Below are 16612 nucleotides of genomic sequence, written 5' to 3'. Positions count from 1 at the left end.
CATTTGTCATTTGGAAAATATGGATTCACTGAGTTATGCAGATTTTCCCAATGTTACCACATTTCACAGTACAGGAACAACAAATCACGCTTGTTAACATTGCTTCCAGTCTCTCAGAAGGAGAACTGGGAAGCTGTCAAGGGGGCAGATGCAAGTTTTCCAAAATTCTTAATTAGCTTGAAAGCTCAAACTGTATCATTGATAACAAATACTGTCAGTTTTTTCCCTTGAAGTGACAGGCTTATTACTTCATTGAATTTTCAAGAAAATGTCTGCCACCTACTCAAGTCCAGCTGTACTCTGACTTCCGTTTCCTCAAGTGGAATGGTGCTCCGTGAGGGGAGGGATCCCTGGGCTCACAGCGGGTCTCGCAGGCGCCTCGAGCACACAGGGTACCCAGCGTGCAATAGAGCTTCATGCTTCCCACCTCATCACGAGGTTATCGGAAAGGCCACAGTGCAAAGGGTGAACTTTAATAAAATTAGCAATTTTACTGCTTTATCACAGTTGCTTTTCTTTCTGTGAGTACATCATGGTGAAAATGTACAGTGACCATTAGTACGTTTTGCTATCGCTACCTCGTTCAGAGCTGAGGCGCCACCACTTTCACCCGCTGTTCCTTTTGCTCTTTAGTGTAAATGTCAACATCGTGAGAAAAGCAAGTCATGTTTAAAGTATGATTTTGAAAATAATTTTGATCTCGTAGACCCTATGAAAGAGCTTTGGGATCCTCTCCCCACCAGCAGGGCCTGTGACCTACCTGCTGGCCTAGATACTTGTGGAACCAGAATCTGTATTCTCCATGCTCTGCCAGGGCTGCTGAGGGTGGATCTAGAATATGGAGCCTTACGATCATTTCATGGAACCAACACTTACTTCTAAGAGATAAAAAGCCATTGACGATTTTAAACAAAAGGATGACACAATTGGATTTGTATTTTAGGTACATCACTCTTACTGATGTATGGAAGCTGGATTAGTGGTGGATAAATCTGGAGGCAAGTAAATCAACCAGTTAGAAGGCTGTTATAATCTAGGGAAAAGATGGTGAGGACCTCAACTAGGCAGTAGCGTCAGTAATGAACAGTGGAAGGTACTTATTTGACCAATATTTAGGCCTTTATTGAGGGAATGGGAGCAGTCACAGGTGATTCCTCTTTTCAAGGAATTCCTGTTTCCAAGTGAGTGGTTGATTGATACCAGCCACTGAGTTAGAGAATATAGCATAGGGAGATGATGAGTTTGGTGTATATTGACTTCGAGATGCTCAGTGCACACTGAAACATAAAATCCGATAGGTGGATAGTAGTCTACATCTCAGAAGTGAAGTCTAGGCTGTGTATAAAGAATTACATGTGAGCACATAAAAGCAGATTATTCAAGGAGAGAATGTGGAGAGTGATGAGGACTAGCACCCACCCCCCAACCAGTTATTTGCAAATGTCTCTTCTAAATGGTGACTCCTTCAGTATCCTCTCCTTCACTTTCTGTTCACTGTTGTAAGCTGTTGGGATGTGACCTCTGACCTTACTATCCCTCTCCAGTTGCTATCAGTATGAGTCTCTTATTGCCAAATCCAGTGGACATGTTTAAATCCCTTTCATACTAGGCACCTCTGCTCCATTTGTTACTGTGTATCACTCCTGCCCTGAAGATCTCTGCTCTTTAGCATCCGTGTGAGAATGGGGAGATATATACATAGAGCCTGACCCATGCAGGTCCTTGTAGATTTTATCTTTTTCCTACATACACTGTGAGACAGTTTGTGTTTTGAGCATATCTGTGTTTAAAATGTCACTCTGTCCATAGTACAGACCAAGATTTCTTAGCTACAATACTACTGACATTGGGGCCTGGTAATTCTTTGTTGTGGGGCCTTCCTGTGCATTGTGGGACGTTTATCAGCATCCCTGGCCTCCACCCACTAGATGGCAGTGGCCAGTAGCACCTACCTACCCCTAGTTATGAGAACCAAAAATGTCTTCAGGCATTGCCACATGTCACAGGGGGGGGGTCAAAACTGCCCCTAGTTGAGTTACCACTGCTGCTTTCTCTATGTGCCCTTGGGAACCCTGTTTGTATCTCTATATTACCATGGATATACATGGAATAAGACAAATCAGGCATACAGGTTGCAAGTCTTTAGCTAAGTTTATCAATGACACTCCCAGTTCACTAAATCCAAATTATCTTTTTAAATGTCCATTTCATAAAGTAGAAGTAAGTTCCTAGAAGACAGGGCCTTGCATGGTGTCTCTGTAGCTACTTTGTAAATGTAGAGTTGGATGAATTGAAAAGTGAGAATGGCATTTGAAACCTTAGGCCTACTATTGCTATTTAATATTAGTAACAACATGCTAAACATTCCAGTAACACTCAGTGGATATGTTAAGGCCAACTGTCTTCTAGAACATTATGGTAGCCTGTGTTTGATTTGTTTTTCCATGTACTCATTAGAAGTGAATTGCTTCCAAGGTGAGATGATATGGCTTTCCTAGTAACTACCACTTAAATGCTAATCATTTTACAAATATTATTCATCCTAACAACTAAATTTTGAGTTTAGGATTGTTTAACTCACAAGTACATACTCTTAGGCACTACACTTTTCTTCTAAGTTAACTTCTGAGGAATTTATAGCTTTTTATGTCTATTAATCGACAATAAAAATAAAGGACTGGTATCTCATTCTTTTTTACTTAGGTGTAAAATGTATTCTATTTTAAGTTTATAATATTTATTTGTTATAAAGCGTACCTACTGAGGAAAAGTGTCGCCTTTTGATGAATGCAGATTTTGAGACTGCTGCAGTTTCATTTTTGCATCTATTTTAACTAAGGTACAATTTATATACAGAGAAATTCACTCTTTTTAGTGTGTAGTTCTGCAGGTTTTGACAAATGCATGCAGTCCTGTAATCATTACCATAAGTTGAGACACAGAGTAGATCTATCACCCCTAAAATGTCCCCCATGTACCTTTGTAGTCAACCCCTTTTTACCCCTCTCATTGATTTTTTTTTCTGTCCCTAGAATTTTTCCTTTGGTATTTTTTAACAGAAAATAATAATACAAAAGTTTACTGATTTAAAGCTTAAAATTAAGCAGTTTAAAGTTAAAAATCTAAGGACATCTTTTATAGATTTATTTGTTGAATATAACTGGAGAAGGAAGAATCAGAGATAAGGTTGATACTTAAAAAGTATTTCCATGTTCATTTGGGAGTTCTATGCTTTACTAATGTGAGAATTATATATGAAGTTGTAATGAAGTTGTAACTTATTTTCATTATGTTATTTATTAAAATTATAGCTCAAACCTTTTTATTTTCTTAGATATAAAGCAACCTTTCATCAGTGTGATGTTTGTAAGAAAATTTTTAAAGGCAAATCAAGTCTGGAAATGCATTTTCGGACACATTCAGGTAAAACCTAATGGGTATTTTGTATATATTTTTGTGTAATTATTCAGAAGTGATATATGGACATTTATACTTTGTTGTTCTTGGTGAAATTGTTTTGTTTTTCCCCCCAGTAAGATTTTTACTTATTAAAATTGATGTCATGAACAGGCAATATTCTGATCTACTATTCCATATTATGTAAGCTTCAATACTTTTGAATATCATTTTGTAGAATTTGGGAAAAATTTTTTCCATAGGAAATTTATTCAACTTTTAGTTCTCATCTTCCCCTTTTCTGGTTGTTTTTGGTTCCTCTATATCTATGAGACTCTCTGAAGACATTTCTTTTATTTTCTTCTCTTTTAAAAGCGTAATTCAAATATGACCTCATTGTCCTGCTTACCAATTACGGTTTTTTGTTTTTTTAAAATTAATTAATTAATTAATTTATTTATTTTTGGCTGCACTGGGTCTTTGTTGCTGTGTGCAGGCTTTCTCTAGTTGCGACAAGCAGGGGCTACTCTTCATTGCGGTGCGCGGGCTTCTCGTTGTGGCTTTTCTTGTTGCAGAGCACGGGCTCTAGGCGCGCGTGCTTCAGTAGTTGCGGCACATGGGCTCAGCACTTGTGGCTTGCAGGCTCTAGAGCACAGGCTTAGTAGTTGTGGTATACGGGCTTAGTTGCTCCGTGGCATGTGGGATCCTCCCGGACCAGGGCTTGAACCCGAGTCCCCTGCATTGGCAGGTGGATTCTTAACCACTGCACCACCAGGAAAGCCCCCAAGTTACTGTTGCATAGCTTTCCTTTTTACATAGTCAGTTGTGATTTATAGTAGAATGATTTGTTGTGATTTATAGGTAGTTATAGTAGAATGATTTGCTTCAGGTGCTTTCCAGAAGTTATTTTCTTAATCTTTCCTTTTTTGCCTGGCAATGCTACCATATATTGAAACATAGATTGTTGGGTTGTTTCCTATATGTTGTCGTAGTTCTTATTTGACTTCTCATGTAAATGAACAATTTTTAAAGCTTTCTTTCCTTCTTTTTAAGAAAGAAAGCCATTAATGCATTTATGGCTGCTTTGCTTTATATTGACTTTGGATTTTGTCAAGCTGCTGTTCTGGTAGGGAAAAATAATTGATTTCATAAATATCAGAATTGGAAATAACTGGATTTGGGCAATTTTAATAGCAAAGAATTTCAGTAAAGAATTTATTACTGATATAGTACTGCTGTTAAAAATAAAATTACACCTCTCTCAAAATGAGAAAGTCATAATTTGGGGGGTATATAAATAGGAGTAAAAAATGAGGAAACTATATTAATGCTAGTCTCCACACTAGTTATAAGTAATATGCCTAATAAACTCATGATTTGAAAAAGATGGTGAACTTAGGAAAAGTTAATTTGTAACCAGTGATGATTTAAGAATTGTAAAACTACAGGAATTATCTAGAGGAGAAAGTTAATAAGAGCTGGCTTTATAACTGCATTAAGTTTTTTGAAAACACTGATTTGTAGTAATTAGTTGATGACAAATGACCATGGAATTCTCATCTCTGGATATCTCAAAGTTAGTTGGAATTAGAGGCAAGTCCCTCTGCCCATTGAGAATTGAGGAAATGAGCTCTGTTACAGAATAAGATAAAGCTTATGGCTGTTATGAAATGAGAGGGAGAAATCATTTGAAGCAGGGGTCAGCCCACTTTTTTGGTAAAGGGCTGGATAGTAAATATTTAAGTTTTTGTGGGCCAGACAGTCTCCATCTCAACCACTCAACTCTCTGTGGTAACATGAAAGCAGCCATAGAAGGGTATAAGTAAATGAATGTGACCACATTCCAAGAAAACATTATATACCAAAACTTCCAAGAGACTGTATTTGGCTTTCAGGCTATAGTTTGCCACCTCTTGATCTAAAGTGATCAGCAGGCTACCCAAACAGGACTTCACAGAGCAGCTGTTCCAACACCTGGGTGCTATGTTCCCAAGTCCACTCCTGAGATTTACAGGTCCAGAAACTCAATTTTATATCTGTGCACTAATAGTTATAAGTATTCTGAGGAGTTCTTCAATAACCACTGGAAGTAGAATCAAAAGAGTGTCAGCTTACTATTCACCTTCTAGAGAATGAGATATTAATGTGTGCTGGCCAAGGTGTCCTTTTCTCTTATCAAGGAAGCAGAGTTGCTAAATTTATTCATCAGAAGGAGAACTGCTAAATGTAGTTATAGAATAAAATTAGGTAATAATTGTATGGAATCATTTACTGAGGAAATGGTGAAGGATGCTGAGCCATCTTTCCTGTTCTAACAGTGCACCTCTCTGGTGATGAGAATAATCGTGTTCCCCAGATTCCTTTTCTCTAGTGCGGGTACCCTTAGTGCATTGTCTGTACTGTTAGATTCGTGTTTTTTGGAATCCCCTTGCCGGACTCCCTACAGACTTCTTCTCTTCCATTATTCCTTCTTTAGAAGAGGTACAAATAATGGATTGGTTTTAGTTTTGGCCAGGTTAGTACCCTTAAGTGCTTCAAATAAATAGATATGATCAGCGCCTAGCCCAGGACTTGTAAATAGTAGGTGCTTAATAAATATTTTTTCAAGGAATGAATTTATCATGTTTTCCTACAACTACCCTCTAAACTCATGTATGTTTTCAAACCACACAGTTAGAGAAATTCACTGGAAAATGGATATAAGATTTTTTTCTACAAATGTCTTATTCTCATCTCTTATGTGCTTTGCTTGTGTAATCCTCAGAGTAGTAATTATGTCTATTCAGCAGTAGTCTTGTTGAGATGTAATACATTCAGTTAAAATGGGTGTAAAGCTGATAAATTTAGGGCTTGATTTTAGACTTGGCAGAATTTTTAAGCTTTTTTTTATTGAAGTATAACACATAAAGTACACAAATGAATTTTTATAAATGAGCGCTTCTATGTAACCACCATTCAGATCAGGATGTAGGACATTACCAGAGCTCCAGAAGCACCCTCCCTGGCCCCTCCCAATCAGTAACCTCCTTGCAAAATAATCATTATTTTGACTTATGTCACCATTAATTAGTCTGCCTGTTTGAACTTCATATAAATGGAATCATACAGTATGCACTCTTTTGTCTGGTTTCTTTCAGTCATATCATGTCTATGAGATTCATCCATGGAAGTAGTTTGTTTCTTTTCATTTTCATATGAATATATCAAAATTTATTTATCCATTGTACTTTGATAGACACTTGGTTTGTGTTTACTTGGCTCTGTTATAAATAAAGCTGCTCTAAATATTCTGGTCTATGATTCTTCATACACACTGCATTCATTTCTCTTGTGTACATGCCTAGCCCTGGGATTGCTGGCTCATAGGATATGCATATATTTTACTTTAGTAGACACTACTAACCAGTTTTCCAAGGTAATTGTGACAATTTACACTCCTACCAGTAGTGTATGGTGTATGAGAATTCCAGTTGCTCCACATTTTCACCAATACTTTGATAGTGTCTCTTTTTTTAGCCATTCTGATGGATATGTAGCACTGTCTCAAAGTGGATTTAATTTGCATATCTGTGATGAGTAATGATATTGAGCACCTTTCCATACACTTATTGGTCATTGGATATTCACTTTTATGGAACACATGATTCATGCTTCTGCTGATTTTCTTAAATTGGATTGTCCATCTTTTTCAAATTGATATATGGGAGTTCTTTCTGTTTTCTGGGTATGAGTTCATTGTTGGATATCTAAATTACAGGTGTCTTCTAGTCTGTGGCTGGGCTTTCCACTCTAGTAACGATACCTTTCAATGACTGAAGGTTCCAAATTTTAAAGAAGTCTTGTATCAAGTTTTTTCTTTCTAGTTAGGTTTATTGTATCCCCTTTAAGAAACTTTTGCCTAGCCCAGGGTCATTAATATTTTTTTCTTTTACCTTCTGATGATTTATTTTAACTTACATATTTAGATTATGAACTTTATCTTATTTTTGTGTTTATTATTAGGTAAGGTCAAAGTTCTTTGTTTTTTTGACATGTGGTTATCTAGTGGCCCTAGCACCGTTTATTGGAAAGACCATCCTTGCCTCAGAGCATTTCAGTAGCCTATTTGTTTTAAGTTAAGTGATCATATATGTGTGGTTTGTTTCTGAACTCTCTTCTGTTCATTGGACTGTTTGTATATTCTTTCACCATTACTATACCATTTAAAGTACTGTGGCTTTTGATATCTTGTAGTGTAAATCCTCCAACTTTGTTCTTTTTCATTGTCTTTCTTATTCTTTTTCCTCTATGTTTTCATATGAATTTAGAAACAGCTTATAAATTTCCAAACACAAATACCTTCTAGCTACTTTTGGATTTTCTAAGCATGCAAACTGGCCATCTGTGAATAATCACAGTTTATTTCTCCCTTTTTAAGTCCTTGCATCTCTCTCTCTCTCTCTCTCTCTCTCTCTCTCTCTCTCTCTGCCTTATTGCTTTGGTTCATATCATCAGTGGTATATTGATAGCGGAAATCCTTGTCTCCAGGGAAAAGCTTTCAATATTTCATTACTAAGTATGTTTTTTATAGATTTTTGTAGATACTGTTTTTCAGATAAAGAAATTATCATCTATCTCTTCCTAGTTTAGTTAGAGTATTTTTCATGTATAGGTGTTGAATTTTATCAGATTTTTCCCTGCTTTTATTGAGGTGATTATATATTTGTTCTTTATTATTGTGATAAAATACATTGATTTTTTTGTTTTGTTTTGGTTTGGAGTTTTTTTTTTTTTTTTTTTGGTCTATGGTCATGAGACATATTGTCTATTTTTATTCCTTGTTATGTCCCTAACAGGTTTTATTATGACTATGCTAGCATCAAGAAATAATTTGGGAAATAATACATCTTTTTTCAGTTAACTGGAGGAGTTTATATAATATTGGCATTATTTCCTCATTACTATTTGGAAGAATTCACTGATAAATTCCACTGAACTTGTTTTCTTTGGAGAAAGGTGTCAATTAAAGATTCCTTAATAGTTTCAGAGCTGTCAGATTTTCAATTCTTGTTTCATTTTTAAGGAATTTTATTTAATCTAAAATATAAAATCTATTGGCAAAATTCAGAGTATTATATTATTTATCTTTTTAATGATTATAGGATCTTTAGTGAGAACCTTATTTTATTCCTATTGGTAATTTGTTTTTTTTTCTAGAAATTTATTGATTTTATTAATCTTTCAAAGAACTACTAGATTTTGTTGATTTTTTTTTCTCTTTTGTATTTGTTGTATATTTCTTTTCTGCTTTTCACTTTTTTATTCTTTCTATTTTATTTGGGTTTAATTTCTGTCTTTCCCTGTCTTTATATAGATGCCTAACTTAATTAAATTTGGTATTTCTTATTTTTTATTATATATTTTAAACTTCTAAACATTTTAAACACTGCTTTAGTTACAGTTCACACCTCATTTTATATTTTATGTTTTCATTAGAATTCAGTTAAAAATAGTTTTTAATGTCTTCTGATTTATTCTCTCATTTGTGCTTTATTTTAAATTGTACTGTATTGCCCAATTCCTAAATATTTGGGGATTTCAAAATATTTTTATGTTAATGTCTAGCTTAATTCCACTTTTGTCAGAGAATGTATTTTATGTAAATGTTCTGCATTCTAATATGATATTTTTGTCTCCTTATCCTATAAGTTACTGAGAGCTATATGTTAAAATCTCTAACCTAACTGTTGATTATAAATTATCTATTTTTCATTTTGAGTTCTTCAGTTTTTTGCCTTATATATTTTGAGGCTGTGTTATTAGCTATGTACAGATGGTTATATCTTACTGTTGATGGTCCTTTATATCATTGTAAAATGTCCCTTTTTATACTGGGATAAAGGACCAGCTCTCTTTTGGATAATATTTATGTGGTATTTTTTTCTTTTTACTTTCAGTCCTTATATGGGCCTGTATTTAAGATGTGTGTCTTTGGAGTATTATTTTATTATGATAACCTCTTTTAATCAGGATGTTTAGTTCATTTAAATGTCACATGATTTCTCATTTATTTGGGTTCAAATCTGTCAGGCTGTTTGTCCCATCTGTTTCTTGATGCTTTCTTTTTCTTGTCTTCATTTCCTTGTAATTATGAAGTATTTTTATTACCCATTTTCCCTCAGTTTACTTGTTAATTGTATGTTCTTTCAGTATTCTTTTAGTAGTCACCTTGCAGATCACAACATGTGTTCTTCTTAAATTATTATAGTCTATCTTAAATTAGTTCTTGATCCCTTTCTAGACAATTCAAAGACCTTACAACACCTCATCTCTCTCAGCCTTTATGTGTTATATGTATTTTAATTTTACATATACTTTAAACCATGTAAAACATTATTATTTTGTTTGTTTGCTTTAAATAACTCATTTATTTTTAACCATATTTACCCTTTACTCTCCACTCCTTCCTTCATGACCATTCTTCTACCTGGAATCATTTTCCTTCTTCATGAAGGATTCCCTTTTGTGCATATCTGCTGGCACCAAATTCTCTTAGGTTTTGATTGTCTGAAAATGTTATTTTACTTTATGGAGACTATTTGACTGACTATAGAATTTACGTTAGCATTTATTTTTCTTTCAATATTTTAAATGTGTCATTTTTTTCCTCTTTGACCTTCTCTAGTGTTTGTTGAAAAATATACTGGCAGTCTTATTGTTGCTCATTTAAAAGAAATCTCTCTTTTATTCGCTGCTTTTTAAGATTTTTCTGTTTTTGATTTTCAGTAGTTTTATTATAGTGTGCCCAGATGTGTTTTGGGGTTGTTGTTTTTTTTTTCTTTCTTTCTTTTTGTATTTTGTAAGATGTATAGATCTTATTGCATCTATGACTTGTCTTTTATTTAGGAAGATTCTCAGTCAATTTTTCTTTCAAATACTGTTTTTGACCTATACTCTATTTTCTTTCTGAGACTCCAATTATATGTATGTTAGACTGCTCACTTTGTCTTATGTACCTCTCTCTTGCAAATGGCTTACAATACAAGTTTATGATGTAACAAATCTGTAGGTGAGAAGTGTGACCCAAGCTAAAACCTCGGTGTTGGTAGGGCTCCATTTCTTTCTGGAGGCTCTAAAGGAGTATCTGTTAACTGCTCATTTGGGTTATTGGTAGAATTGATTCTTTGAGTTGCAGGACCAGGGCCCAGGTTCTAGTTTTTTAACTGGTTGTAAGCTGAGAGTTTTCTCAGCTTCCAGAGGCTGCCACATTCCGTGGGTCCTAGCCTCCTTCTTCCATTTTCAGAACCAGCAGTTCGGGATTGAGTCCTCTTGTCACAGCTCTCTGACCTTTTCATCTTCAGTTATCACCACTTTTAAAGACCCACGTGATTAGATTGGGCCTACCTGGTTAATCTCCCCACTTCAGGATCTTTAACCTTAATCATATCTGCAGAGACCCTTTCACCATGTAAGGTAACAAAATCATACCTTCCGGGCTTCCCTGGTGGCGCAGTGGTTGAGAGTCCGCCTGCCAATGCAGGGGACACGGGTTCGTGCCCCGGTCCGGGAAGATCCCACATGCCACGGAGCGGCTGGGCCCGTGAGCCATGGCCACTGAGCCTGCGCATCCGGAGATTGTGCTCCACAACAGGAGAGGCCACAACAGTGAGAGGCCCACGAACCGCAAAAAAAAAAAAATCATACCTTTCGGGGATTAGCCAACCACCCTGGCTACTGTAGGAATTTATGTTTCATGTGAAAAAAAACAAAACCAAAAACTGCCATGTGAGAACCTGACTCAGGAAGAATTGAAAACTGGCCAAGCTTCCTTATTCTTGATCCTCATCAACTCTCCTTATTCTAACGTCAGGCTAGACATTGGTGTTACTACTTCTCGAGTTGCTGTTTTAGCTTTTATCCTTCTTGGGTGGGAGGAAATCAAATGCTCTAGTTTACAACTCTTTTAGGGGCTACAGTGGGAATAACAGCAAGCAAGCAATAATGACAACAGCCTAGGTTTATCAAGTACTTACCACGTGCCAGTGTAGTGCTGAGCACTATTACTTCATTTTCTCATTCAGTCCTTTCACCAAGTCTGTGAGGTAGGTACTGTTATTATTCCATATAACAGGCGAGGAAACTATGCTTAGAAGTTGGGGAGCTTGCTCCAGGTTTGCCTGGTAAATGGTGTAGCTAGAATTCAAACTAAGATCTTTTGGATGTTTGAGCTCATTCTCTTTACCAGTTACTATACTGTCTCCACTTTGTGATAGCATATATTACTGCTTTTATTAAGTTCTTGTAAGTATTCCCATGGAAAATTTGCTACTTAATTAAAATCATTGTCTTACCAAGTGACTGCGTTTTACAGTTAATTTCATTTGTGTTCATATAGGTGAAAAACCATACAAGTGTCAAATTTGCAATCAATCTTTTAGAATTAAGAAAACTTTAACAAAACACTTGGTCATTCATTCTGATGCCCGGCCTTTCAACTGTCAGCACTGTAATGCAACATTTAAGCGGAAAGACAAGCTGAAATACCACATTGACCACGTTCATGGCATAAAGTCACCTGACGACCCACTCAGTGCTTCTGAGGAGAAGCTTGTATCCTTGCCAGTAGAGTACTCATCCGATGATAAAATCTTTCAAACAGAAACAAAACAATATATGGACCAGCCCAAAGTTTACCCGTCGGAAGCCAAGACTATGTTGCAGAGTGTGTCTGCTGAAGTGTGTGTCCCCGTAACGCTGGTTCCAGTCCAAATGCCTGACACTCAGAGTGACCTGGTGCGTCACACCACTACTCTCCCTCCACCTTCTCACGAGATCTTGTCGCCACAGCCGCCATCCACTGATTACCCACGAGCAGCTGACTTAGCTTTTCTGGAGAAATACACTCTTACTCCTCAGCCTGCAAATATAGTTCATCCAGTCCGACCTGAACAGATTCTAGATCCTAGAGAACAGTCTTACCTTGGAACGTTATTGGGCCTTGATAATGCCACTGCTGTACAAAATATTTCTAATAGTGAGCACCATTCATGAGTAAATCTAAACATTCCACAGACTTTTTCTGTGGTTAGGCGTTAATGGTAGCCTAGAGCTGACAGCTTTTAACTTAGTGGGGCTGCTATTTTTTCATTTTCTCTAGTTTCTCAAGTCCTCAGAACCATTTCAAATCAAGAAAAATATGTATCTCTGTTTACTGAACATGTGAATATTTGGACATATTTTGAGGTATAATATTTGAAATGGACATTTTTGTGATTTTTTTAAAGATTAGTGCTAATTTTTAATGGTTTCTCTAACTTTTCAAAACTATTAGCTGTTAACATTCTGAGGGTATTTGTTTTTAGTCATCAGTGGAAATTTTTATTCTTCTTTAGTCTCATTCCTCGTTTCTCCCTTCCCCATCTTCCGAACAAGTGTTAAGGATGATGTAGCTTTTAAGAAAGAATACAAGAGTATATAGAACTGATAATTGCAACTGTTCCTTATCCTAACTTAAGTTTCATTACTATTTCTTCCAGATTTTTAAAAACTGAAAACAGGAATTTGAATTTATAAGAAAGTCTTGGATAGTTCTGTGTTCTTTTTTCATCTGGCCATAATTTCAGTTTATCACTATGCTTTGGTCTTTTGACAAACTCAAAGCCAGAAAGCTAACTAATGCAGGATTAGCTCATTAAAGGAAATGTAGAATTGAAATAATTACCCAAATGATTGGTTTTTGCCTGTGCTTCAATTATTATGAATAAGAAATGCAAATACAGGTCTAGGCATTAAATTACACAAGTTGAAAATGTGTTAAAAGCAAAATATGACAGTTTTAACTAGATATTTTTCAAGGTAAGTTCACCTTTTGTATTTTGCCATTTACTTCAGAAACAATAATATATCACAACATATATCTTCATTTTACTATGGGAAGGGCATTTATTACTAATTAGTGAAAATTTAATTAACAAGCTACTTTTGGTCTCATTTACCTTTGCTAACTGAAACTCTGGGAAATAGAACCTACAGATTTCATATATGATTGTTAGAAAAGGTGCCAAACAAACATAAAATTTGTGTCTAATTGAACTTAATGTTTTTTAATTAAAGGGAACCATTATTTGTATACAGATTTACATGTAATCTAGATCTTTATTTTTGCTTTACACATAAGCCTAATGTCTGTAATTATCCTTGATTTTTATTTTTGTATGAGACAAAAGTTGAGGACTTGGTAAAAGTAAATAGCAGTTAGAGCAAAACCTCACTGATTAAACTTAAATGAGGAAAAAGTCAGTCAGAATTGTAAAATACCTTTAAAGATGTGCACTTTCCATATTTTCAAGTCAGTTTAAACTTAAACTAGGATGTTTCCTAGTAGAGCTGCTTAAAGGGTTAGAGAATAGGCAGGGTTGATTTATTATTAGCATGTCATTTGTATGTAAACTACTGGAAAATAGCAATTTTAAGAGTTTTCTATTTCAGTTTTGTTTACACTCCTAATTGCTTTAAGCACTTTTTTTGTGTAAAGTCTGGCCCAGCCCTTGTGAAAAAATTCACAAATAAAATAATGAAGTTTTAGTGAATAAAATTTAACCACTTAATAATGTGGAAACTTGTTTGCTGAAGCACTTAAGAAATGAAGGTACTTTACAGGAATAGTCACCACACTAATGGAAATAAAACAAAAGAAAAAAAAAGTTGAGAATTAGGGCAGGTAACCAAAGTAGCTCATATAAGTAATAAAACCAACCTGAGTTTTGCCTCACTTATCAAAGTTTGGTTATAATTATCCTAGGACCGGTAGATACTAGTTATGTATTAATTCTTTATAAAGCATTCTCACTTTTGTGTGGAAATGTTATGTCTGGAGTACTTACATGATAGAACTTGACTATATGAGGTACTATTATTCTGTCTTTCAAAATGACTTTAAAAAATACATATCTTTATGATTTTTATCATAAAGACCTACAAGACTTAACTAAAAAACTTGGTATGATGAAAAGAAATCATATCTAAAAATGTACCCTGCCTTGCATATAAACCAATGTAGAAAAGTTTGGACTTATAGAAAGGCAAATGGTATATATGTACATGTGTGTGGTATATTATATGTTTGGTAGCAGAAAAAGAGGGTGTTGCGGTGTTGCATTTTCACATTCAAAAGAATACCTTGCTTTTTGAAGGTATTGACTTTAAGGTTCTTTTAATAATAATCTCCTAATGCTTTAAATATATGATTTGATTGTAGGAATTGGTTTACAGTATAGAACTTTTCTGGAATACATCTCTTACATAAAGTGAAACATAATTATATTTAGTTATTATTGTAGATAACAAATTTGAATAGTAGTTTACTGTTTTATACAATGCTTTCACAGTTATCTCATTTAAACCTCATAACCAGCTCTGAAATAGAAATGACATACTGTATTCCCACGTTAGAGCTAAAGAATCTGAGGGTAAGCCTACATCATTAATAAGTTGCAGAGCTACTAATAGGGAAAGAAATGGAGCATTAATGAATGCTTACAAGGTGTCGGGCACTGCGTTTTCTCATGTAATCTTGAAAACAGTCTGGAAGGTAGGTAGTATAATTCTTATGAAGAAATAACCTCAGCGGGTGATCAGACAAACAGATCTGCTGCCTCTAATTTCCAAATTAGAATATATGAAATTTTACAGTTGTGAAAACCTCATGGATTTGAGCAAACTGAATGTATATAAGTTTTTGAAGTTGGCACAAAAAGTATGAAATGAGGCCTGCTCTTTTAAGTTAACCTTTTCTCACATTGTGATTTGGAGCATTTTGAACAAATGCTCCATTAACTCTAAAACCCATTAATTCTGTAAATTTTATACTTAAAATTTTGAATCTTGCAACTAAGTTTAGCCTCATGCAGAATTTTTTATTTTATGAGCATAATTTATTGTTTTAAATTAATTTTGTAGTTGATAGCAGTTAGCACTTATTATGTAAATTGAATAATTTATCAAATGTAGAAATTTGTTAACCTAATCCATTTTTACTTAAATGCACCAAAGATTTTTAGTAGGTATTCAAATAGTTTAAAAGGATTTAAATTCTTTGTTGTTTGAATAAATATTTGTCCAAAGAAGCACAGTTGAAGTCCTAGGATTATGGATTTTTTTAAAAAATCGTTTGAATACTAAGATTAAATGTTTGTGTTTATATGTATAAAAATGAGAACAGAAGAAAATACTCTGGGACTAGTCATACTGACAAACCAGTTACAAATAAAAGCACTCAGTTTTCCTCAGTTTAATTAATTGAATGTTATCTTTTAAGTGGACACTATTAAATGCTAAAAATAAGCTTACTTTTTACACTACACTATTAATTAATTTTGCCTTATAATTTTTTTTAAGACAAGCTGAAGATTTTTTTGTAAGAAACCCCACCTATTTTTTGCAGCCTAAAATGCTATTTAAGATTAGGGTTTGTTCTTTGTGCCAGCAAGATTTCACCAAGAACTGTGAAGGCAGTGATCTTTGCATACTTTTAAGTAAGTAACTTAGTCATCTGTTGAAGAGGAGTAGCAAAAATAGGGTTTTAAACTGGTGCTTTATTAAGTGACTTTCTTTAAAGTGATGGTAGATCATGAAGTAGGTACATAAATAAATTTCTGTCAACCTTAAAATTGTCAAAACATCTTGAGGAGTGACTATAAGCTATTAGTTAAGGGCTAACAAGTATTTAAATATCATTCATTGCTTTTCACTCTATAATTGCAAACGAATTAAAAACACCATTAACTGGCGTGTGTGTAAGTTTGCGTTCTCTTCCTAGCAGATCACTGTGCTGTATCATTGGTGGAAAGTCAGACGTGGAGCATCAGCTCTTTGACAGTGTCCTTTTATATATGCCCAGTCTTCTCTGCATTGAATGCTTTGTGCCTTTTCAGTGCGCTGTACTTGCTTGGAGTTGACTCTGCTGGCTAGATTGTTTTGGTTAATAAATGATTGTGGTTTTGTTGTTGTTATGGGTCTTATGTGTGTGTTGCCTGCTGGTCAGGCAACAGGTTTTTTTTAGGTTGCTTTATGTTTTTGTAGGAAAATTGGCACCAAGTATAGTGTGATTTTTTTTTTTTTTTTAATCTCTACTACTGTGGCCTTTCTAGTTACTGTGAAGCCACTCCTGGGCCTGTCTCTAGATGCTCATTAGAGGAATCGGACAAAGTAAAAAGCAGTGTCTGCCTCTCCTCCTCCC

At 34.9% G+C, this 16612-nt stretch overlaps 1 protein-coding gene across 2 annotated transcripts in view; it reads left to right on the top strand.

Annotated features, from left to right (window-relative positions):
• ZBTB41 (zinc finger and BTB domain containing 41) overlaps nucleotides 1-15289 on the top strand; it is a 40363-nt gene extending 25074 nt beyond the window's left edge. For both annotated transcript variants that reach the window (XM_060091459.1, XM_060091458.1), the window contains exons 10-11: nucleotides 3335-3423; nucleotides 11771-15289. In XM_060091459.1, the coding sequence (XP_059947442.1) occupies nucleotides 3335-3423; nucleotides 11771-12426 (745 nt within the window). In that variant the 3' untranslated portion in view covers nucleotides 12427-15289. The remainder of the gene's footprint in view (nucleotides 1-3334; nucleotides 3424-11770) is intronic.
• The last annotated feature ends 1323 nt before the right edge of the window (nucleotides 15290-16612 follow it).

The sequence above is a fragment of the Mesoplodon densirostris genome, chromosome 2 (genome assembly GCF_025265405.1).
Source record: "Mesoplodon densirostris isolate mMesDen1 chromosome 2, mMesDen1 primary haplotype, whole genome shotgun sequence".
NCBI lineage: Eukaryota > Metazoa > Chordata > Mammalia > Artiodactyla > Ziphiidae > Mesoplodon > Mesoplodon densirostris.
Note: the sequence above shows the minus strand (reverse complement) of the source record. Positions and strands in the feature narration are given on the sequence as shown.